Source organism: Sarcophilus harrisii, chromosome 2 (genome assembly GCF_902635505.1).
Source record: "Sarcophilus harrisii chromosome 2, mSarHar1.11, whole genome shotgun sequence".
NCBI classification, from domain to species: domain Eukaryota; kingdom Metazoa; phylum Chordata; class Mammalia; order Dasyuromorphia; family Dasyuridae; genus Sarcophilus; species Sarcophilus harrisii.
In genome coordinates this window covers 586,021,281-586,047,225 of record NC_045427.1, presented here as the reverse complement: position 1 = coordinate 586,047,225, position 25,945 = coordinate 586,021,281, and the positions used below count along the sequence as shown (strand labels likewise).

General features: G+C 36.6%; 2 protein-coding genes across 4 annotated transcripts in view; one reads left to right on the top strand and one right to left on the bottom strand.

Annotated features, from left to right (window-relative positions):
- Positions 1-25,945, top strand: part of CPEB3 (cytoplasmic polyadenylation element binding protein 3) — a 267,785-nt gene that overhangs the window by 238,543 nt on the left and 3,297 nt on the right. The gene's annotated exons all lie outside the window — the stretch shown is intronic.
- Positions 18,954-25,945, bottom strand: part of BTAF1 (B-TFIID TATA-box binding protein associated factor 1) — a 109,921-nt gene continuing 102,929 nt past the window's right edge. For all 3 annotated transcript variants that reach the window (XM_031956041.1, XM_031956039.1, XM_031956040.1), the window contains exons 36-38: positions 24,286-24,445; positions 23,918-24,088; positions 18,954-21,709 (exon numbers count right to left, since the gene is read on the bottom strand). In XM_031956041.1, the coding sequence (XP_031811901.1) occupies positions 21,563-21,709; positions 23,918-24,088; positions 24,286-24,445 (478 nt within the window). In that variant the 3' untranslated portion in view covers positions 18,954-21,562. The remainder of the gene's footprint in view (positions 21,710-23,917; positions 24,089-24,285; positions 24,446-25,945) is intronic.

Genomic DNA, 25,945 nt, shown 5'->3' with positions numbered 1-25,945 from the left:
ACCACTCTGGGGCTCAGGATGTCTTGAATTGCATTCCCCTTTTACTTGAGTGAGACAGACTTTCTTGCTGATCTTCCCAACTTTCTTGGGCTAAAAGATAATTTCATCCCATATTTTTGCTGGTTCTTCTGGTCCAGGATTTTCTTTGGTTCAGTATTTTATGGTTGTTTAGAGGTGAATATGGGGGAGTTATGGGAATTTACTACTTACACTCTTATCTTGGCTCCTGGAAATCCCAGAAGCAAATTCAATTTGTCATTAATAAAGTATTAATTTACCAATCAATAGGATTTCAGCTTTTCCAGTGAGCTAAGAGGACTCTGAATGAAGAGGCTTATGGGGAAACAAAGAATAAAGAACAAGACTTTATAGGCAGAAAATAAGTTATAAGTAGTTGTAAGAGTTCAGTATCATAAATGGCAAAATCAATATGATTCATTACATACCTGAGGCATGGGAGACAATATGATTGGTTGGAAGTTGGGTAACAGTCCCCTTCTGTGAATAGAAATGTTCATTGTTTGAATTTACCTGCAGACTCAGAGAGTCTTTGGATAGCAAATCAGACATCCCTGAAGGATAACTTGGGTGTAAAGATACTAAAATAGGCTTTCTGATGTCCACCCATAATCTTCCAAGGAGATTCCTTCAGTAATATAATACTAATACTCATATGTATGTATGTATGTATCTATGTGTGTGTGTGAGAGAGAGAAAGAAATAGAACATTGATAAACAAGAGAACTGGATCTAACTCATTACAGGTCAGTTGAACTACTGAATAAAATTCAGGGACAAAGAATTGTGACTTATTTCAGAAATAACAGGACAAAAACCAATTAATTTTAAGTAGGATCAATAAAATAATGGTATAGAATCAATTTTAATCCTCTCCACATGAGAATGTAACTCCTTCCCTTCTTTGCAGAAATGATGGTGGGGACTACGAGTATATAAAACTGCAATTATTGGTTTCTGATATTTAGTTTTGCTTACCTACTTCTTCCCTCTTTTCCATTCTTTGTTATGCAGCAATGATCCTCAAACTCACTTGGGCCACTGCATATAGTACTTTTTGCTGTGAGGAATCCAGCACACCAAGCATTAAACTCTTAGGGAACATCATATGATTCCCCTTCGATACGAACACTTTTTTGGCCAATTTTTTTTATGAATTCAAGATTTGATGTGTTTTGAGATTGGGGTGTTTGTGTAATAAAATGCTCAAACAGGACACTGATACAATGGCTAAGTAATTTATAATAGAATTATTTATTAATTTTCTTTTATCTGAGATATAACATCAACGATTTTTGGCGCAATGAGCAAAATATGCCTGACTGGGGTATCAGGTCACATTCCTTGAGAACCACCATTCTCAATGAATTCTCAAGGAACGGCTCTTTAAGTGGGCGAGAGAAGGATATATTAGAAGGTAAAGACAATATAAATACAAAAGCTACAAATGAAAAATATTTTAAAGAGAGGGATAATGTGGTAGAAGTAGAATTAGAAAACCCAGATCTCCTGATTGTTACTTGTTCCATTATTTTACCTAATTAATTTTTAATAAACATTTTCCTTAGAATATTATGACACTTTGGGGAAAATAAAAACTTCCTAAGATATTTAGAATGATATTTTCAAGAAAGTGATCTCAATTAAGAACATTCCATGTCCTTAATGAAGCTTACAATTGGAATAAGCACAGATGATAAATTTCTCTAATATTTTTTCAGGGTATTGCTTCTCATGATAATAGCTAATAAGTAGCATTTATATAGTATTTCTGGATTTATAAGAGACTATGTGTGATATACAATACATGGTCAATGTGGAAAAATATTTGTTATCAAATATCTCTTAGGAGAGTCTGATATCTAAAATAAACGACAGTGAAACATGAAAAGTGAAAATATTACTGATACAGGATGAATATGACAAAGACAGAGAAGCTCAGGAAGACTTAAATGAATTGATATAGAATAAAGTAAGCAGAACCAGGAAAACAATATATACAATTACTACAAGAATTTGAATTGAGAGAATAACAACACAACACCTGAAAATGACTTTTATGAAATTATAATACATGTCCACCCCCAAAGAAAAATGGGAAAATATTCCTTTCACTCACTTCTTTATAGAAGTAGGGGACCAGGGCAGCTAGTTGGTGCAGTGGAGAGAGCACTAGCCTAAAAGTCAGGAGATCCTGGGTTCAAATCTAGCCTCAGACACTTAACACTTCCTAGCTGTGTGGCCCTGGGCAAGCCACTTAACCCCAATTGTCTCAAAAAAAGAAGTGGGGGATTACACGTACAGAACATTGAGTATATAATATCAGACTTTTTTTTTATTTTTGAAATTTCTGTTGCCTTCAAAGATCTTTTTTCATCTTTTTTATTTTGTTTATAAGGGATGGTTCTCTAGGAGGAGGTACTGGGAAAGAAACAGTGGGAAATATAATTAATGTAAAAAAACCCAAAAGACATTAATAAAAATCTGTGAGGTTTTTTGTTCGTTTTTTATTAAAGCTTTTTATTTTGAAAACATATGCATGGATAATTTTTAACATTCACACCTGTTTTTTTTTTTTTTAAGAGAGAAATGAAAGAAAATTAAGAGGGTGAACTAGATGATTTCTTTGAATACCCATCTGGCTTGAACATTGTATTATTCCAACTGGGAAAACAGAACAGGTAGAAGTCTCAGACCATTCCCTCTCTTTAAAAAAAAAATCGATCAGACAATTTTATCAGCACTGTGGTAACCTTGACTGAGAATGATATTTCAAAAACAGAAGTGAAGTCCACTGTTTGTTTTCCTGACAAGATGCCTGGGCTTTTTGTTGTTGGTTTTGTTATGAACTAGAAAATCATCAGTGAACAGGAGCATTTCCACATACAAAGAAAGCTAGAAAGATGATTGTATTTAAGCTTTGAATTTATTTATTATACATAACTTGGCTTTTAAATATGTTTACAACAAGATATAGTAAGATATGTTATATAATTATACATGGGATATGCTGCCTATATATGCATGTATGCACATAGACATATACATGAATATATACATAATTTAACAATATATACATTTATATATTCATTTATTTAATTTGTATGTGCACATTATGCACATATTCAACAATATTCATAAATATATAAATTTAACTATGTGTATATGTAAATTCAATAAATTTAATAAGGTAGAACCAACATTGTCCTGATTGTCTTGACCTCTTCTGAACTTGCTTCTCTTTTCTTCTATGTATGTTTGAACTGAGTCATTGATGTGATTTTCTTCTGTTTTAAAATTTTATATCACTATTCACTATTCTCTAGCCCATAAATTCCATCCCTTTCAAAGAAAACAAAGCCTTTCTTGTAATAAATAAGTATTGTCAAGTAATACAAGTTTGGGTTGCATAGGTCATGCCTAAAAAATTGTATCTCATTACACACCTGTAGTTCATGATATCTCGTTATTCTTTTCTCATTCTATCACAAAATTGTTGACTTAAAAGACATACCAGCAACCATCATGTTCAACCTACACACAAAAAGTATTCCTCACTACAATGTCCTTGACTTGACTGGCTATCCAACCTCTACTTGAATTATTCCAGTGAGGGGAATTGAGGCAACCTAGAGCTCCATTTTTAGAAAGTTTTTCCTGATATTAAATCTAAAATTGCTTTCTCCCCCTCCCCTCCATCATCCATCCATATTTCTCCCCCTGAGCATGTCTCATTCCCCTTTCAGGGTTTTAGGTCTTCAAATCCTCTCTGATGTTCCCTACACATTTGGCATGGACTCCATTCTTCTCCATTTGTTCCCCCATCTGCTTTGCACACTGCTGTTTATCATTGCCCTTCTTAAACTGTGACTTCTAGAGCTGGTCCAGGGCAGAGCACAATTGAACTATTACCTCTTCATTCCTGAAAGTGATATCTTTTCTAATAATACAAAATACTATTGACTAACATTGCCCTGGCAGTGAGCCAGAACCCCGACCTCTTTTTCAGAGCTACTCTATCAAATCCTGCCTTCAACTTTTTGTACTTAGATTGTTGATTTTTTGATCCCAAGCTTAAGACTTGACATTTATCCTACTCTGACCTCTCATCTGAGGGAAAGATGCATCTATCAACAGGATGTAATTTCCTACTGTTATAATTGTATGTATTATTCCCCTGATTCTGTTGACTATTCAGCATAATTTCACAGAGATATTCCCAGATTTCTCTGAAATTTCTGTGATTTCTTACAGAACATTTATACCTAACTAGGTAGTGTAAATAGAGTGCTAGAGCACACTGAGTTTAAATCCTAGCTCAGCAACTTTTATATAATAACACCTATCTTACAGTGTTGCTGACATGATAACACATGTAAAATTCTCAAAGTGCTATATAAATCCTAGCTATCATTATATTCCATTACATTCATATATCCATTATTTGCTAAATCATTCCTCAGTTGATGGATGCCTAAATGACACAGCGAATGTTAACAATGAGGGGTATGTATCAAGAAAGGCTTTCTGGTAGAAAATGGCACCTGAGTTGAATATTGAAAGAAGTTAATGATTTTACTATTTTTTATTGTCTCTTTAAATTTTAATTTTACAAGGTCAAAATGGGTACTTGATTTAGACAAGAGCTAATGATTTTAATGAGTGCAAGAAAAGTGAGTTCCAGACACAGAGATGAACCTGTGCAAAGGCAGGAAGATGGCATATGGAGGACAGGTAACAACCAGGTCAGTTAGTATTTGCCATTGAGGTTTCCTTTCTATGACAATCAGAAACAAAAATGAGTTTCTGGACATCATCACAGCATAGATATGCTCACTGTTTTTTGTATAAGAGTGGGGAAGGAAGTCATCATCCTCAAACTTGGCGCCGTGCATTGTGATAATAATCTGAATTTCTTTTAGGGCCTATTTGTTGAATAGCATAACCAGTGAGGTAGCACTGTTCACATATGAAATCATCCTGAAAATTTCTCTTATTCTTATTAAGATAGAAGATGATATGGAGATTAAAATCTTAGAACACATTTGGAAGATGTGAAATCTCTACAAAGTTCCTGCAGAAATTAAGTATGTGCAAAGTTAAGGGCTGTACTTAGACAAATGAAAGAATAAAAAAAAATGGAATGGAAAGAATATGGGGCACTTACTAGCTGTGTGATGTTGGACAAGTCACTTAATCTTGATTGCTTCAAAGAAAAAAGGAGGGAAGAAAGGAAAGAAGGAAGGAGAAAGAGAAGGAAGAAGAGAAGGAAGACAGAGAGAAAGAGTGAGGGGGGAGAGAAGGAGGAGGAGGGAAAAAGAGGAAAGAAGGAAGGAAGGAAGGAAGGAAAAAAGAAAAAGGAAGAAAGTTATGGGACCAGTGGGCAAGTCATTTTCCTCACCTACAAAATGGAGATAAGGATAGTTGAATTCTCTATCTACCCAAGTTATGAAGATCACTATATGCAAGTGCCTTTTTGTAAGAATATAATCGTGCCATAGAAATCCATTAAGCAGAGCTGATATAATTGCTTATTTCACCACTAGATGGTGATCATGACTTTCTGAAGCTTCCCATGAAGTCCATCATTCCAAAGTCAGGAGTGACTCCCCAGAGGTTTGGAAGGATATATATAGACTCACATTCTCTTAATCAGATCTGATTCTTTAAAATTATGAGTGATTAAAAAATAAGAATAAAAAAACACTTCTCAGTGTAACGCCTTGATGGAACTGGTTGATATGGATGTTCTCTCCAACACCACAATTTTGTAACCCATCCATGCCCTCTCCTCCTGTGCAACTGCTGTCCACAATCTCCCATAAATCCTCCACAGAGGGTCTAAAGCACATTAGAAGCTCTCCTCTAAGTTATCTTGACACTGAGGGGGCACCAAGGGGTACATGGACTGTCCATGCCTCTTTCTTGCCAGTCTTCTCCAGAAAACACATTTCTCTAATGATATCCTGATGCTCGCCTATCACATTTTTTTTCTTAAACTAAAAATGGTCATTTTCTCTGAAGTTCTAGATTGAATTCTTGTCCTACATTATCAAAATTAACTTTTGCCCAATAGAGATGGGGTCACAGTTTCCTGTCAACAGTTTTTAACATACTTGAGAAACATGGCTGATTTTCTGCTTTGTCTCTTATATCATGAGAAAAGTTTTTAAGTTTTTAAGGGGTTCTGGTTATAAATAACTCTCTGCCAGAAAAAGCATTTTCATACAACTCCCTGATAAAACATGCTTTCCCTCTTGAACTGAAAAGACACTTCATGGCATTAGCAAATATATTCTTTTATTTATTTATTTATTTTTAGGAGCATTGCCTTCTAGGTAGCTATAATAAACACATTTTAAGTCAATAGACCAAGTATTGATTAAGTACTTGCTGGAAGTTCTGGTCACGTGACCAACGGTTAGAGAGCAGATTGCTATTCTCTACAAGCCCAATAACTCTCTCCCGCCCCCTCCACAAAAGCAAGAATTATCACGCTACAGGAACAATGGTTTAACCCACAGGGTATGAAAGCCAGAAGCTCAACCGGTAACAACCTAAGGAATTAACATTGAGAAATGCCGGCCCTTAGGTGCTCATTCAGCACTCTTCCCCAACAAATTTTATGCCCTGCCCGGGCACAAAAATCAACCCGTGGACTTTTGCTTGGGGTCTTCCTGCTGCAGAGATTCTGCCAGGTCATGCTAACCTTGACCTGTCCCTCCACCTGGTTTCAACCAGCAGCACTGACTTTCCCCAGCTCTCTCTGTGTGTAAGCTTCCTTTTACTTGAGACAGTGACTAGATAGGGAACTTCCCAGTTACAACTGCCCATCCTGCTTTTTCCCCAACTCTATAAAAATCCAACTCAGCCATAAGCTGAGAAGAAAGGGGGATCCAGGGATGGAACTGGGGCAGAGCATCAGTGTGAGTAGCTACCTTAGACACACAGGAAAGGGGACAGGAATAACTGGAACTAGTCTGGTGCCTCCAGAGCCTACTTAAGGCAAGGATTTAGGCCTATGAGAAGTAAATGTCTCAATGTGAGAGCAAGCCGAAGCAATGTTGTAGTCTAATCTTCAATCCAGAGCCCCAGAGTATCTGAATCCTCCCCCTTCATCACCACAGGGGAAAGGACCCTCCCCTTTTTCTGAAGAAACTCAGAAAATGACAAAGGAATATAAAGAAAAATGCTAAAAGCTAAAAAATATTCCAAGAGGAAGAAAAGGCAATTGAAAAGAAGAGTAAAAGCAGATAAATCAAGAGAGAAAAACTAAATTACAAGGAAGAATAAATATTGTTGAGGTCCTGAGTAGCTAAGTGCTAAAATTACTCCCTGATGCAAACAGGGAAGAGCACTGATCGGGATCAGTTTAATCTTATCTCTGTGATAAGGGGTCTTGGACAGAAATCAGAATTGCATGAAACCCTCGAGGCTAAATTTCCCTTAAAAATCTGCCCATGATGAAAACTGGAAATTAGTATGGCAGAAATCAGGCATGGACCCACACTTAACACTGTACACCAAGATAAGATCAAAATGGGTCCATGATTTAGGATAAAGAACGAGATCATAAATAAATTAGAGGAACATAAGATAGTTTATCTCTCAGACTTGTGGAGGAGGAAGGAATTTGTGACCAATGAAGAACTAGAGATCATTACTGATCACAAAATAGAAAATTTTGACTATATCAAATTAAAAAGCCTTTGTACAAACAAAACTAATGCAAACAAAATTAGAAGGGAAGCAACAAACTGGGAAAACATTTTTACAGTTAAAAGGTTCTGATAAAGGCCTCATTTCCAAAATATATAGAGAATTGACTCTAATTTACAAGAAATCAAGTCATTCTCCAATTGATAAGTGGTCAAAGGGTAAGAACAGACAATTTTCAGATAATGAAATTGAAACTATTACTACTCATATGAAAGAGTGTTCCAAATCACTATGGATCAGAGAAATGCAAATTAAGACAACTCTGAGATACCTCTACACATCTGTCAGATTGGCTAAGATGACAGGAAAAGATAATGATGAATGTTGGAGGGGATGCGGGAAAACTGGGACACTGGGACACTGATACATTGTTGGTGGAGCTGTGAACGAATCCAACCATTCTGGAGAGCAATCTGGAATTATGCCCCAAAAGTTATCAAACTGTGCATACCCTTTGATCCAACAGTGTTACTACTGGGCTTATACCCCAAGGAGATACTAAAGAAGGGAAAGGGACCCAAATGTGCAAGAATGTTTGTGGCAGCCCTGTTTGTAGTGGCCAGAAACTGGAAACTAAGTGGATGCCCATGTTAGAGAATGGCTGAATAAATTGTGGTATATGAATGTTTTTTTTAAATTAATTAATTAATTAATTATTTTATTTAATAGCCTTTTATTTACAGGATATATGCATGGGTAACTTTACAGCATTAACAATTGCCAAACCTCTTGTTCCAATTTTTCACCTCTTACCCCCCCACCCCCTCCCCTAGATGGCAGGATGACCAGTAGATGTTAAATATATTAAAATATAAATTAGATACACAATAAGTATAAATGACCAAAACGTTATTTTGCTGTACAAAAAGAATCAGACTCTGAAATATTGTACAATTAGCTTGTGAAGGAAATAAAAAATGCAGGTGGGCATAAACATAGGGATTGGGAATTCAATGTAATGGTTTTTAGTCATCTCCCAGAGTTCTTTTTCTGGGCATAGCTAGTTCAGTTCATTACTGCTCCATTAGAAATGATTTGGTTGATCTCGTTGCTGAGGATGGCCTGATCCATCAGAACTGGTCATCATCTAGTATTGTTGTTGAAGTATATAATGATCTCCTGGTCCTGCTCATTTCACTCAGCATCAGTTCGTGTAAGTCTCTCCAGGCCTTTCTGAAATTATCCTGTTGGTCATTTCTTACAGAACAGTAATATTCCATAATATGTGGTATATGAATGTTATGGAATATTATTGTTCTGTAAGAAATGACCAGCAGGATGAATACAGAGAGGATTGGTGAGACTTACATGAACTGATGCTAAGTGAAATGAGCAGAACCAGGAGATCATTATACACTTCAAGAACAATACTGTATGAGGATGTATTCTGATGGAAGTGGATTTCTTCAACAAAGAGAAGATCTAATTCAGTTCCAACTGATCAAGGATGGACAGAAACAGCTACACCCAAAAAAGAACACTGGGAAATGAGTGCAAACTGTTTGCATTTTTGTTTTTCTTCCCGGGTTATTTTTACCTTCTGAATCCAATTCTCCCTGTACAACAAGAGAACTATTTGGTTCTGCACACATACATTATACCTGGGATATACTGTGACATATTCAACATGTATAGGACTGCTTGCCATCTGGGGGAAGGGGTGGAGGGAGGGAAGGGAAAAATCAGAACAGAAGTGAGTACAAAGGATAATGTTGTAAAAAATTACCCAGGCATGGGCTCTGTCAATAAAAAAGTTATAATAAAAAAAAAAAAAAAGAGAAAAAAAAATCTGCCCGTGACTCCAGGGATCTTGGCCAAGTTTCTTTAGGGGTTATGGCCTGCCATGGCCCTCTGACTTGGAGTGTCTTTCCCCTCCCCATTCTCCCAAGTCATGTGGTGTCTTTCTCAGCCCACCCTGCCTCATGGTGTCTTTCTTCTCTCCTTGTAACTAATTAACTCTTTTAGGGTGCTAAATCCCTTTTAGGATTTAGCCTGTCACTTAAGGGTATACTCCAACCTCATGGAGTGTTCTCTTTCTCCTGGTTAATTGTAAGTTCCAACTTGTCTTTTCCATTGTTAATTATTACATGTTTTCCTAACTCTTTCATATTTATCATTTCTGGTGTCTTTTGTGCCTCTTTATTTTGTCTGTGATCTCTTCTAAATAAACCTACCTTTTGCCAAAGAGAATGGTCATTGTGAATTCTTCTCATGACTGAACCCCAACATTTGTGTCTATATCAATCCCATCACTTGGTGCTAAACCCCAAACACATCATTTGGTGCCTAAAATACTCTTCTAAATCACATCAGTACCAAGATAGCTTTAAAAAAAAAAGTTACAAACATCTCTGAGTAAATATTTCAAAGCAAAGGAAATTGAACCATCACCTAATGAAAGAAAGCTCTGTAGAATTTGAGAGCATAGAACAGTATTTTGTTCCAGAATAGTTCAAAAGAGAAGTGAAAAAACATAATGCAAGTTAAAAGAGGAAAAAAAATTCAGAATTTCTGGACTGCACAGTAGAAACAATTAGCATAACAGAAAATTTTGAGTCCATGGTGGTGAGTCTCTTTATAAAACAAAAGAAAATGCAAACACACTGAAGAGTGGGACAATTTGGAAGAAAAGCTAAAGGCAATAATATTAAAAGAACACATAATCTCTATAAAAGCAAAAACCACTGCTCTGGAAGACAAAATGCATAGACAAACCTTAAGAATCACAGAGATCCTAGGAAAATATGACAAATCAAATAGCCTAAATGTTATAATACAGGGAATATGAGAAAAATAGCCAGAATATATAAAAACTGTAAACAAAGCACCAATTCAAACACTTCACGTGTAATTAGCTCAAGAATAATCACATTGGGCATTTACTAAGACCCAGACACTGTAGGATACAAAGAAAAAGCAAAAACAATCTTTGATCTCAAGGAGATTGTATTCTAATAGAGACAGCAACATTTGTTCAGGTACTTAGAATAGTTTGCTCACTGAACTACTCAAAGTAATGGAAAAAGAAATAGAAAATCGAGACAATCCCTGTTCTCGTGGAGCTCAAATTCTAAGTAAGAGTGGAGACAAAACACATAGATGTCAGCTGCAGGTGCAGTGATTCTTACACACAGCAAATAATCATGTATCTTTTTTAGTGCCATTTTTAATAAAAAAATCATCTCGATTTCTAATATTGAACCAATTGTCAGTAGCAAAGAATTTTGATGGTGAGAATTTTGTTTTCAATTTCTTCAATAGCTGTGACTGCCACCCTCAGAAACGGTTGTCAGATCTCATTTCCGTGGATGATGGCAACTGGGAGTAGGACTAGTAGGGATAGTCTGCCCCTGCCCAGAGATCTTAGTTGTTTAGCAGTTACTGGCATTGAAGAAGGTGGATTCCTCCTGCACAGTGGTTGCTGCTCTCAATGATGGCCATGGGAAGGTGCTTAGATCGGAAGCAAGATCGCGGGCTGTAGAGATCTGTTATTCCAAAGCCTCTGCAGTTCCAGGTCCTTGACGAAATCTCCTGAGCATTCTGATGGGAAGTAGCAGTTGAGATGATTGGGGTGGTTCGATTTACCTTCTACAAGCTGCCTTCATATCTCCCTCTGGGTACCTTGCTACTTCAGTTAGGGGCTTGCCTGTCCTGTGGGTGACAACTGGTCAGCAGTTGGTGGGGATGGCCACCTCCTTCTCCAGAGGAATTGTTGCACTGGCTGATGACTAGGAAGTGGTGATGGAAATCTGAGTAGAAAACAGGGCTAGTGGATTGGGGGCTGAGGTGGAGTATACTGCACATGTCAGGGTTCTTGGGTCTAGCAGTGGCAATTAGACATCAATTTGTTTTGATGATGGTAAGAAAGGTGGAACCTTCTCCACAGTGATTGCTCCCCACAATAATTGCATTGTCATCATGTCTGACTCTTCATGATCCCGTTTGGGGTTTTCTTGGCAGAGATGCTGGATTGCCATTTCCTTCTCCCACTCATTTTACACATGAGTAAATTGAGGCAAGCAGGATTAGCCGACTTGCCTAGGATCACCCAGCCATTAAGTACATTTTGAGGTCAGATTTGAATTCAGAAGATGTCTTCCTGACTCCACACATAGCAACCTATCTACTGTGTTACCTAGCTGCTCAATAATCGCATACAAGTTAGCATTAGGGAGAATCATACCGGGTGGGAAAACCAGAACGGTCTCCTGAAGGAACCAAGTCTCAAAGGAAGCCAGGGACTCAACAAGGCAAGGGTAAGGAGGCAGAGCATTCCAAGCACGAGGGACACCCAGTCCAAGGAAGATTGGAGAGTCTCACGTGTTAGAAACAGCAAACTGGATTGTCGACTCCTTGGTGGGGAATAGTCCAAGTCTCTTTCCTCATTTATAAAAATGGACACAATAGTACCTCCCTCCAAGGTTCAAATGAGATCATGTATGTAACATTCTCTGCAAACGTCTTCTAAATACTACAGTATATGTATCAATGTTATTATTAATTGGAATGACATAGATAGTGGATGGAATGCTGGTCTCAAAGTCAGGAAGACCCGAGTTGAAGATGTGATGGAGCAATTTCCTTAATCTTTCAGTCAGTTCAAAGACTAAATAAGAGAGATTTGAGCTGCATTAGTAGAGAGAGCTTCCAACCAATTCACAATTAATAAATGATAAGATATATAAACAAGTAAATAAAAACTCTAGCACACCATTTCCCCCTACCCTTTAATGTTTGTCATTTTCCTTGTCATTCTTGCCAATCTAATAGATGTAAGGTAAAACCTCACTTTTTCAAATGGTTATTGATAGATTAAATTTCCTCCTTTGAAAATTGCCTATCCTTTTATTTAGTGGGGAATGTCTTAGTATTTACGTATCTTGAAAATGAGTCCTTCATTAGAGGAACTTGGTGAAGAAATATTTTCTCTAGTCCAAAGAAGCTAAGAGGTACAGTTTGGAGTCAGGAAAACCTGAATCCAATCCAGTCTAGCTTTTTACCTTTGCAGCCCTGAGCAAGTCACATAACTTCAGTTTCCTCAAAGATAATACAGGGATAATGACAGCACCTACCTTCTAGAGTTTGTTGGATCAATTTGATATACTTCTAAAGTACTTGATTTAGAGGAACTTAATAAATGCTATTATTATCGTCTCATTTTTTACGTTAGATTTGTTTCTGCAAGCATTTTCCAATTTTGGCTCATCTTCACATGGCTGTATATCATTAATCACTTGAGGACGACATGATAGCTGCCTTAAAATATTTGTAAGGCCGTTTAGACTTGGCCCCAGAAGACAGAACTAAGAAAAATGGGTGGTAGTTGCAGAAGCAAATTTAGACTTGATGTTAGGAAAAAACAAAAGCAAGAAACTAAAAAACAAACAAACAAACAAAAAATGTTCTAACAATTAGAGCTAACCCCCCCAAAAGTACAATGGAATGGCTGAGGAGGTAATTGCTCCCCCTTTACCTGAAGTCTTCTCACATATTGAATGGGCCAAATTGTTGGGCATATTGTAGTGGGGAATCTTTTGGGGTGGAGGGTAGATTGGGTGGAAGTTAGAAAGGCTTTAAGTATAGCCCTATGAATAGATTGATTGGATGTCTGTTGTTTGAACGTCATCCTTGCTTAGTCTGCCAAGAATTATCAGGAGACTGGCCACGTTATCTCTGAGAGATGATGTGATAGCAAGATGCACTGAGAGAGAAAATCCATGCATATAGTATTAAAAAAGTCAAGGGAAGAGAAGATATTAAATTGTCAAATGCATTAAAAAGACTGAGCATGAAGAATGGAAAAGCCCATGGTTTTAATGATAAAATCAGTGATACTGAAAGAGTTTCAAAAGTACTTCAGTGGAGGTGGGGGCAAGGGTCTGACTGCAAGGGATAGAGGAATGAGTGAAGTAAGGGAAGCAAAGAACTCCAAGGGTTTGGCAAAAGGGAAGAGAGATTGGGATTTCTTGAGGATGGGTCACCAACATAGATGACTTCCTTTGTTGCTAGAAAATGTAACTATGGACTTAGTCATTCTAGTTGCTCTCCTTTCCTTTCATGCACAGGCATGAAGGGCCCCAGACTGGCTAGCTTGCATGTGTATTTTTGCTCCACCCATCGCCCATGTCTGGATGGTCTGCCTTTTCCTTCTCTACCTCTTGGACTCCCTCAGTATCCTTCAAGCACCCTCTTTCCTGCAGGAAGCTTCTTCTGGTTCCAATTTGCTAGTGCTCTCCCATCCAAACTACTTTGTATTTATTTTGGATCTATTCTGTACAAAATCAAATGTGTACCTACTGTGTGTCTACTAATTGTCAGAAATTGTCAGTAGGGATAATTTCATTTTTTGAATTAGTATTTACAACATGTAGATTACAGTCTGGCACATAGTATTTCACAAATGTTTGTCGTTTGAACTTGTGATAAATATGTCTTTACTGAAAAGGAAAAGAATAGATTAAAGGAGGTGCAGGTAGTAAAGTATATTAAAAAAAAAAAGCTTGTTTTAAAGAGGAAGTCAAGAGATTGAAGGAGCAGATCATAGTATAGGGTCTCTTAGGTGAAGAGAAAGAAAAAACATAAAGATTATGTAGAAACTGCATTAAGTCTGAGCTCATTCTCCCCAATGATTAAGAAAAAGTATATCCCTAGGCTTGAGGGGAGGAAAGAAAAAAGGTGGAAGGGGAGTAGAGGGAAAGAAGGGGGAGAGAAAGGGGGAGGGAGAAAGAGAGGGGGGGAGAGAGGGAGGGAAGGAGGGCAAAGGGAAGGAGGAGGGAGGGAGAGTTTAATGGGCTGAAGCTGAGCAAATGCACTGAGGTCTCGTCAGAGCGCTTGAGGTTAATTAGCAATTGGACAATATTAATATATGCTTGGAGAAAGAATGGCCCCGCCCACTCTCTGTGCAAGTTTGATGTGTAGTATAGGAAATAGAGGATGAGGTGGGTGGGGTGTGAGAGCCAGAGGCACTGCTGGCTGGATTGTGTCTTGATTGCTCTCACTTCCTATGGCCATTCCCCTTCACCTCAGCAAAGAATAAAGAATAAAGATTTTTCCTGACTCTGGCTGATTTTCATATACTCTGGGTGCTAAACGTAGTCATCACAGGGGAGAGAGACTGACTCTAAATACATCTAAATACATTATTCAGCATAAAAGACTTGTCAATCTGTGTTGATAAAGTTTCTACTTTGGGAGTTCCCAACACCAGTGAAATTACATGTCTAGACTAAAAAGATGGAATGAAATTAGAAGTAAAAAGAAACAATTCCAATAAGGGAGCAAATGAGGCACTATCTGGAGACTGCAATGGATCCACAAGGCTTTTCTATTCCAACTTTGATTTTATAGATATGGTGTCAGAAATACTAAAGCTCATACGGATGCTTAAAGTGGTAACAAAAGATAAAAGTAAAACCAAACCAAACCAAACCAAAATAATTTATCTTGGGGATAATAGGAAGAGCTAAAAAAAGAATAGAACTTCTGCTAGGGTGGATGGGATGATAGTGTTTTCTTCACCAAAGTGAAGACCTAGGAGGAATAGGATAAACATTTGGTTAACAGGGATTAGCAACTGAATAGTGAGGTTTGTATCAAACTGCCACAAAAAACTTCAGGGCTTGTATACACTACTTTTCAGGGTAAACAAACAACACAGACAAACAAAAAGGTGGTTATGATAGAAAAGTTACCTTGATAATCCAAAGACTCAAAAATACAGGCCAAATGACTAAAAAATAACTAAAAGAAGTCATCCCAATTTAAAAAAAAAAAAACAAAAAAAAAAACGAAAAACAGATTTGCAATTGTACCAAAAAGCTTGGCTTCAATTACTGAAAGATCAAACTAGTTTTTAACGGGATGATTTTGCAAAGATTCAGAAAAGGGAACTGGAAACATAAAGAGGCAGCATGGCTTTATACATAACAGATTATGCCTGACTAATCTCACTTCCAAGTTGGATAGCTGCCTGACTAGTAGATTCAGGGATACCTTAGGTCTTAAAGCACTGACTAAAATATCTTGTATTATTCAGATAGAGAAGTGAGAGCAAGAGGATGCCAAGGTCAGGTGGATTTGGAAGCAGCTAAATACCATGACCAAGAATAGCCATAAATAGATCGATGCCATTGTAGGGGATGTAATGCTCCATGGGTTTACACTTGGCTTTGGACTCTTTTTAACATTTGGCACTTTATTAGTGACTTAAATGGAAGCATTTTCAATTTTATATTTGTCAGATTTGAAGACTGTGTTAGATTGAAAGGGCTAATTATGTTGGTTGACAGCTGTTGTCTAGAACCGGGAGTCCATCTGGAGTTTGGTGAATATTTTGGGAAGGTCATCAACCAAGATGGTGAAAAGCTTCTAGTCTATTCTAAACCAAGATCAGGTGTAGGAATCAGAGATGTTTAGACTGCGGTGACATGTCAACTATTTCCAAATATCTGAAGGCCTGTCACATTGAAAAGAGATTAGACTAATCTTGTGTGGTCCTAATGGGCAGCAACGGCAATAATGATTGGAAGTTTTAAAGAAGCAAATACATCAACTTAAGTTTGATATTAAAAAAACAAAAATAAAAAAACAAGACTTCAAGACAAAATGAAATCTATACTACATTGGCAGAGAAGAATCCTACTTCAACTCACCTAGAAAAGAGGGTGCCAACAATCAAAAGGATAATCACAAGTAGCCAAGCATCAATTTACATATCAAGAAACACCAATTTTAAATTTGTTGGATTAGTTATCAGTGATAATCAAAGGCTGTAATATAATTTAGCAAAAAACAAAGAAAACTGGCTTTAAAAAATAACATTAGGCAAAACTAAACATACTTTTTTTTTTGGTGAGACAAGATACTTCTTTAGCAAAAACACAGACTTTCAATCACTCTGAAAAACACATTTACACAGGTATTTTAACATACACATTCATTAACTTAACCAAACCAAACCAAACTAAGCAAGGTAAACAAGTCCAAATAGTATTAATTCAATTCAATAAATATTTATTAAATGACTACGTTGCATGTGCTATGTATTGGGGATACAAAGGCAAAAGCAAAACAATTCCTAACCTCAAAGAACATACATTCTATTAGAAAGATACAATATATACATACATAAGAAAATACAAAATACTTATAAAAGCAAATATAATTCACTAAATGAGTGGTGACAATGTTCATGTTTTATAAGTAATGAACTTCTACCTTATGGAAGGATTATCAAGAGAACAAAGGGAGATGAATGGGAAGGTGGTGGAGAGAATGGATCAGTTGAAGGGGAGAGGAGAGGGAGTAAAGAGCTTAGAAGGGAATGAAGGATCCTAAATTATACTTTTATCGGGGCTGAACAAGGGATAGATGGTAAAGATTACAATCATAAAAATAGAAACTGAAGATTTGAGTAGGTGAAAGAAAGAGGGAGCACAGTATTAGGGGTTTAGGGAGACGGTACTTGTATAAGAGTAAAAACTGGGAATGGATTGTTTCAAGCAGAATGAGTTGTACAGTATTCTGTTGATTGAAAAAAAATTAAGGCCATATAATAGTATTTGATGGAGGAAAAAAAACCAATTATAAGACAGAATGTTAATGGAATTAACACTCTAAGGTGGAAGAAAATTACAAAATGGATTAGGGAAAATAGACCGCCACAATTTGTTACATACAAGAAACACACTTATAACAGGGAAAACAGAGATTTAAAGTGAGGCGCTGAAACAACATTTATTATTATATTTCATCTGAATCCAAAGGAGTTGCAATCATGATTTCTGATAAGGCAATAGTAAAAATGATGTTGTCAAAGAGTGACAAACAGGGAAACTACATCATACTTAAAGGCACCATAGAGAACACAATTATCAGTAAATATATGTACAACAAATGGCATAGTAAGCACTTAAAAGGAAAAATTAACTCAAATGCATAGAAATGTGAGACAGTAATTGTAGGAGACTATTCTTTTAGAATTTAATAAATCTATTGATAAAATAACAAGAAGGAAACTATGGATTTGAACAGAAGGATGGAAAAACTAGATTTGATAGACCTCCTGCAAATACTGAATGGGAATATAAAGATACGTATTTTTCAGATAACTGCACATATACAAAAATTAAACACCTTGCCAGGACACAAATATTCATAAATAGATGCAGAAAGGCAGAAATATTAAACATACACTTTTCTTTTAACTACAGAACTGATCTTGTCAACCAGAGTTATACCTGGACCCTGAAACCTGAGAATATTAATATGCACCATGGAAAGGGCCCTTCTTTGAAAGGAAAACAACTAATTTGCCTCTTACTGTGCTGCAGGACCCAAACAGCAATGGGGCATTTGGGGATATAAATACATCTTCCCCTGGACAAACGTGGTGGCACATTTTATAGTCTATAATTATCTGTGGCATCATCATTATAAAATTCCTACACAGGTGACCTGTTCTGGTATGAAGCAGCAGTGAGATATAATAAATGACTTTTCTAGGTGTTTGAAGGTTCATGAAGTACCTTAACAAATCTCATTTGCACCTCACCACCATGCTGTGAGACAGGTGCTAGAGATATTTATCTCCATTTTATAGATGAGGAGATTGAGGTTCAGAGATGTGGTAGTTCTAAGCCCAGTGTTACTAGTCAATGTCAGAAGCTTGTCTAGTATTTTTTCCATCTCATTGCAACCCCTCCTTCCTACAGTCAATCAACAAGCCTTTTATGAAGCACTTACCAGGTGTCAGGACCTGTGCTACAATGCGCTGATTGGAGCTGCATGAGCTCCGTTACTTACTATCTAAATGATTTTGGAAAAGTCACTTCCCCTTTTTTGGCCTCAGTTTCCCCATCTGTAAAAAATAAACAGAGGTTGAGCTTTTGATCTCTATAATCTCTCCCAATTCTAGTTGAAAGGTTATCTATCATGTGGAAGAGGGATGAGACAAGCTCCAAACTCCAGATGGCAAAACTACAAGCTGCAGATCAAATTTGGTCAGGTTCAACAGGAGAAAAACTTCCTCAGAATTTAAATAGGGCAGGTTCCTCCTCATAAATTAGCTTCGAGTGAAGGTTAAGTGAGTAGCTATGGGAACATAATAAAAGGGATTCCTGATCAGAGACAGGCAGGCCTAGGTGGACGGCCACTGAGGTCTCTTCTCCCTTTGAGGAGGGATTCTTAAATTTGTGAAACCAAGAAATTTTCCTTGACCCCTTCTCACATCTGAGTTGAGAGTTTTTTTTTTGGCAGCATTCCTGCAGGAGGCTCAGAGTGCACATTATATGTTCAAAACCAAGGCTGCATAAAGCTGTGTGATGATCACAGGCAAGTGCTGCCAGAAACATCTGGGATTCATACACGCTGGATTTTGAATTAGTTTGTGGTCATTTTGTTCTGAAACCTTTTCCTGCTGCCCAATTTTTCATGATCCCCACATTCAGTCGTGAACCACAGTAGAAGCAGCTTTGCCTTAGAGGAAGACCCTGAGATTCAGAGATGGGCCAGACACAAGATGTCCCTAAATTCAACCTCTGTTTTTTATAAATGGTAGAAACTGAGGCCCATGCCAGTCCAAAGACATCAAGCTCAGAGTTATCTTCTTCATGATCTAAAATGTGTGTAATGAACGATTTCCCCAGTGTGACAGAAACAAATTTTATACAAGGAATAGACAAAAGCTCTCTCTCATCTCATTTTTGAAGTATCAGGTTTAGTCTTATTTTGTATGTGAAAATACAATGAAGTTTCTCATGCTTCAGTAACTGCAAAGGATTCTTATAGTATAAAGTTCAAACACTAAATGAACAAAAAATCCTCAAAATTTCCTGTGTTAAGAAAGAACACTTTTAAGCACACTCATTGGCACTAAGCTAATCTGTGACATACAAATTCACATATTCTCTTTTGGTCCCCTCTTTAAGCTATGAAATACAAGTGACCAAAAGCTAATAAATAACTCACATTTATGTGGGACTAGGCTGGCAATGAGAGCTTTCTCCCAAAATGACCCCATGAGGTAGATAGTGCAAGCATTATCATCTCCATTATTACAGAGGAGGAAACTGAAAGATTTATTTAACTTCCCAAGATTACATGGGCAGTATATGTGTGAAGTGAAATTCGAACTCCAGTGCACTAATTCCAAGCATAAGGCCCTGTTGCTACACCAAAATGCACTTCTAAGGAAAAGAAGATTCTCAAGCTGCAATGAAACAAATTCTCAGAAACAATGTACTTGAATTAAGAACAATAAAAACATAGTTCAAAGAATTTTTCAGCTCTTAACTTTTTTGATGAATATACAAGTACACACATTTATTTTGTATTTCCAATTTTATTTTTATTATTCTTTTATGGAATGCTAAATTTAATGTTACAATGTAGCTGTAACAGCTACTTGAAATGTGACAAATGTCCTCATCTAAATGCTGTCAAACAGGCTGACGTTTTATGTTATTAAACAAAACACGTGTGATTTTACACAGCAGAGGTCTGGTGGTCTTCCAATTGATGCCAAGTGCAAGGCAAGCCACAGGCCTCACACAAACTGGAATTGCATACAGATATATACATATATACATGTATATGTATATATGTATATATATTCCATATATGTACTATGTAGACATGCATACATTTCTCCCTTCTCTCTTTCCACATGTCTGTGATGAACAGTTATAAAACTGTGTATGTGTATATACATGCACATCTATATCTATAGAATACACTCCACCCTCCCCACTGCGTTTTCTTTGATAACACTGTCTAGTGTATAGCTAATACATCCTCATTCTCAGCTATTATTATTGCCTGATATAGTTACATGATTTCAGTGGCAGTATTCTACCCCTGGGGTATAGTGTAGGTATTTCTATGTATATAGATATGTCTACTCTCATGTATATCTATGTATGTAAAGGAAATATTTTCCTCAAGTCATGCACTAATACAGTAAACAGTCTTTTCAGCATAGGTTTTGGGAATTCTAAACAGTGTAAAATCTAATTCTTGAAAAACTCCTATTTGTATACTTTTGTATACAGTTTTTAGTTACAAAAAATATATTATATATATATATTTATATACCATTGAAACCTATGTTCTTTGAGTCAGGCTATAGTCTAGCCTTTGGATAAATTAAAAAAAGCACACCCTCTTAATAGGATGCAAAAGTGGCTTTAAAAAGCCCATTACCTGTATTTAGAATAGCCCATATTATATTTTTTTTAAAATTGACAAAATGATGTCAAAAATTTTGCATTAAATATACAAAGATTTGCATACAGATAATTAGTTCAGTTCCTAACATTCTTTCTGGCTTCTAGATTGACCAATATTAATGATGACTATCTTAAAATTATGGCTCATCTGAATTTCTGATAGTGAAAAATTCTATCATTTTTAAATCATAAAAACAAATTCCATTTAAAAGAAAAAAAATGTACACGAACAACCTAAAGTACTCATGGAAATGCTCCTGTACAAAGTGACTGTGTACACCATGACATGCGGGCTCATTCCCAATGAGAACACCATTTGGTAGCATGTGTAAACCCTGTGTGGCTGCCCCTCTCTCTGGGTCTCTTCAGTATATAAAAATTCAAACCACTTCACATTAAAATTTAAGTTTAATACAGTGCAAAGTTTTAAGACAGAGTAACTTGTTCCCCCCAGTGGAACAAGTTCTAGAATCATGCTGATTCTTTTTTCCAATCTATTTACACAATGAGCTAAATGTTCTCCATAAACTTTGAAATTTGCTGAATATCAGCAAAAATGTAATTAATCTAGCAGCAGTTGCTTTAGCAAGAATTGACAGTTATTTGAGAGAATGCATAAAATTTTCAAGACTGTACTCAGTGTCATATTGATCTTGATCCCAAAGATCACTGAGGTTCTCCAGGATTGATTTCATACTTGCTTTTCCAGAAGGTGTCGAGGTATTTGCTTTTTCCACTTTTCCATCCTTAAAAGAAAGAATGAAAATCACTTCAGAAATCAACACAATTATTCCAAATATATTAAACTATTTTTTAACACTTTATTTCTTCATTGATTTCTCTTTTTGTTGTCTATCTAAATATACTAAAACTCAGGATTAGCCAAGAGTAATTGCAACATTTCATTTTCCTCTTAATTCCAGGCATGTAGAGAAATGTCACTGTACAAATATTACAGATCACATTTATAATGCCTCATATTTAGAGATTGTCTCAATTTCTGCCCTCTGACTTTTTTTTTCCATAGAATTTTAGAGCTGGAAGTCAGTTTAGAAGTCATCTAGGGACCAATCTCCCACAGGATAAGAAATCTGCCCTGTAATTTCTGTAATAGGTAGTCTCATCTACCTCAAACATTGTTCAGTGGTGGGGGATTTTCTTACAAGTCAGCTTTTCCTATCGTTAGAAAAAATGTGCTTGAAAATTTTTTCTTGTACTGAGTCCAAATCAACCTTTCTATAATTTCCATTCTTAGGTCCTAATTTTACCATCTAGAATGTCTCTTCCCATTAAAATCTTATAATCCTTTAATGAAATAAGAAGTGAAAAGAAGTACTTTCATGAAAAAATACCAAGTAGAATGTGTAATCCATCTACCATATTCCAAATAAATTTTCTCTTCTCTTGGTTAAACATTTCAAATTCTTTCATTCAGTCCTCTTATGGCATTTTATTTATGTTTTCCAAATGCTGCACTTGCTACACACTTACTTGCTCACAAAGGACCTGCCTAGGACTAAGTACAATGAGATCACACCTCTCACCCTCTCTTCAGGATAGTGTAACCTCACTTGATGCAGCCAAAGATCAAATTTCACTTTTTTGGCCTGTAAACTGCACTGCTGATTCAATTGAGCTCACAATCCACTAACTACTGGGCCCAACCTTCACCCTTTATTTCACATGGGCTATTGTATGCAAACAACACCTTCATTTCGTACTTGTTCAAGTGATTTTCTGAACCCAAGAACGTTACTTACATCTCACATCATTAGCAATGCTATATTCTTCTAAGTTACTGACATCTTTATTATGCAACATATTAAAGAAACTTTCTCTTCCATTTTTATGTCATCTGCAAATCTGATAGGCATGCCATCTATAGTTTTAACAAAGCTCCTGAAGAAATGGTTGAACAAGGCCAACAACAGTATTAACTGTCATACATTTTCCTTCTCTAGACTATGAATGAATGGGGGGGGGAGGGGAGGGGAACACCAATTTATGAAGTGTTTCTATATACAAAGCACTGAGCTCAGGGTTAGGATAGAAAGAGAGAAAAAAAAAAAAAAAAGTATTCCCTGCTTTGAACAAGCTCTAGTTGAGGACGACAACACTTATAGAAGGTTCAACTACAGGGTGGGTATAGAGATCTAGTAGTCCTGGGGCACACCAGAATATCTTGACAAGTACAGATACAGGAAAGTGATATTAAATAGTGACATTATGAGAAAAGGAATGTAGAAGAATGGGTAAATTATTAGACACTACACCTCAGCACACTAAGAAAATATTTCATGCAAGAATTAGTTTTTTAATGTAAGAATTTACAGTTAAAGTACATAAAGCACAGTTAAGTTGTATTAATGAGTCTTTTCTAGAAAAATACAAAGAGTTTTGTAACATATAAATTTTCTTTGGAGTGATGTAAATATTGGGATTTGATTGGCATTCTGATTTGATGGGAGTCTAAGACAATAATAAGTGTGTATTTCTGATTCTTCAGCATTTTCAGCTCACAAATATTTTGGCTGGAAAATAATCAAGAGGGCAATGCCAAGTCAGTCATGGAGGCCCTGCGATCGACCTCTGATATTTATCTAACTTGTGGCTCCAGACATTTGGAGCCCCTAAAAGACAATAAGAAATGATAACAAGCGATAAAACACTGTCAGGATTGCAAATATCCAAAAGAAAGCACCAAAATCTGACAAGCTCAGGGTTTCCTCAGTAATGATTTCTAGGTTGCTAGGGTTACTATCTATATATTAATGTTTCTAAAATATGGTACCTAAGTCACCACTGAACAATGTAACTTTCCTTATACTATCCTAATATGTCCTCATAGACAATGAACCAGAATTGTGTCAACTAAGTTTCTCTGAACATACAAATAGATGACAAAATGAGTGACATATTTTATGATTTGACAAACTGAAAAACAATTTTTTTACCTTATCAAGAGTAAACAGGTCCAGAAGCTGATCAGTCCCCATGCTCTGCAGACTAGCATTCTCTTGGCTAATAACTGTATTTGCAATATTCATTTTGAATTTCTGCAAACCCATTATTTTCTCTTCCAACGTTCCTCTTGTTATTAATCGATATACATTTACAACCCGTTTCTGAAGGGAGAAATGATGATTAACAGCTATAAATTATAACATAAAATATTGGACAGATTTACCAGAACAATTGTGAAGGATCTTTGGGGAAATAATAGTGAACTTTTTAATCTTAGACTTTAAAGTGGGCTTATAGCCCATGGGGAACAAGAAACCACATCTCAAAAGATATGGCAACATTGCAATGGGCAGTTTACCTGGCCAATACGATGTGCTCTATCCATTGCTTGTAAATCTCTCATAGGATTCCAGTCATGCTCAACAAATACAACTGTATCAGCTCCTGTTAAGTTAAGACCCAGTCCACCAACATGTGTAGTCAGTAAAAGAACATCTATGGATGGATCATTGTTGAACCTAAACACAAAAATGGAAGGAGGGAAAGAGGAGAGAGAAAAATTAAAATCCTTCTTCCTAAATCTCCTACATAACAGAATATAAATTATTTAATAAAAACTGTTGATTTTTCTTCCCAATTACATGCAAACATGTGAACATTTTTTCTTTACAAAATTTTATCATCTGTGAAAGCTCACTGCGACCTTACACCTTCTCCATCTCCCTTAATTCTCTCCCAGGCCCTCACCTTTGTCCTGGCTCTACTCTTCTCTCTTCCTCATTTTGATCTCTTAATGAACCGGTGTAATTTCACATTGTCTTCTTAAGCCTCTTGCTCTCATTTCCTATCACTACATGCCAAATCTTGTTCTTGGATTATTCCCATTATCCCCAATCTTCAGTATCACTTATGTGCTGATGAAAATGGCTGAAGAATATCACGAAACTGTGTTGACTCTAATATAAATTTACGTTACATAATTTCATCTTAGTTTTCACTGCAGCAAAACAATCCTCCATCTTAAGTAAGTTCTTATACCACTCACCATACTTATACATACTAAGCCCCTTCACCCTTCCTCAAACTTGATAGGGATCCCTTTTTTGCACTCCTAGGAACAACACTGTCTCATATTTCCTTGAAAGTAGGAGGGGGAGAGAAAAGGGAGGCCATTCCCAAGAGCCGCCCTTTCCAAATAACTCTCTCAAAATAGCTTCTATCACTATCTGTTCCTTTTACCCAGTCTCACTGCTAAGCCAAACCATTTTATATACATCTCTTCTTCCTGTCTCCTAGCCGATTCTCTTGCCTTACAAACAAGCTCAAATCCCCCTTCACCTCAAAAAAAATCACTCCCTCCATCCATTCTCTACCAGTTGTCATTTTAGCTCTCTCCTTTCCCTGGTTAAACTCAAGAAGGCCATTTACAACAGTAGTGTTCACTTCTTTTTTTCTTGCTTTCTTAATTCTATAGTATGGTTTCAAACATCCTCATTCAGCTGAAACCATTCTTTCCAAAGCTACCAATGGTCTCTTAATATGTAATATGTAAGGGCCTTCTCGCAATCCTCAATCTTACTGCAGCCTCTGCTACTGCTGATCACCCTTTTCTCCTTATTGCTCTCATCTCTCCAGTATTCTGTGAAACTATGTTAGTTCTTCTCCATCTTATCTGACCTTTCCTCAGTCTTCTTCACTGAATTTTCATTCAGTTCATGTTCTTTAACCATGAGTATTCCCCAAAATTCTGTCCTATGTCCACTTTTCCTAGCATACTATTTGGCTTGGTGATTTCATCAACTTATAAGGTGTCAATGATCATCTCTATGCCATGATCCACTGACCCAGCCCAAATTTCTCCACTGACTTACAATCTTCCACCTCCAACTGTCTATTGATTATCTCCAAGTGAATGTCCCACTTCAAATCCAAGGTGCCCAAAACTAAACTCATCATCCTTCCTTTTTAACCCTTCTCTTCTTAACTGTCTGATTGGTTTTGGAAATATTACCACCCTC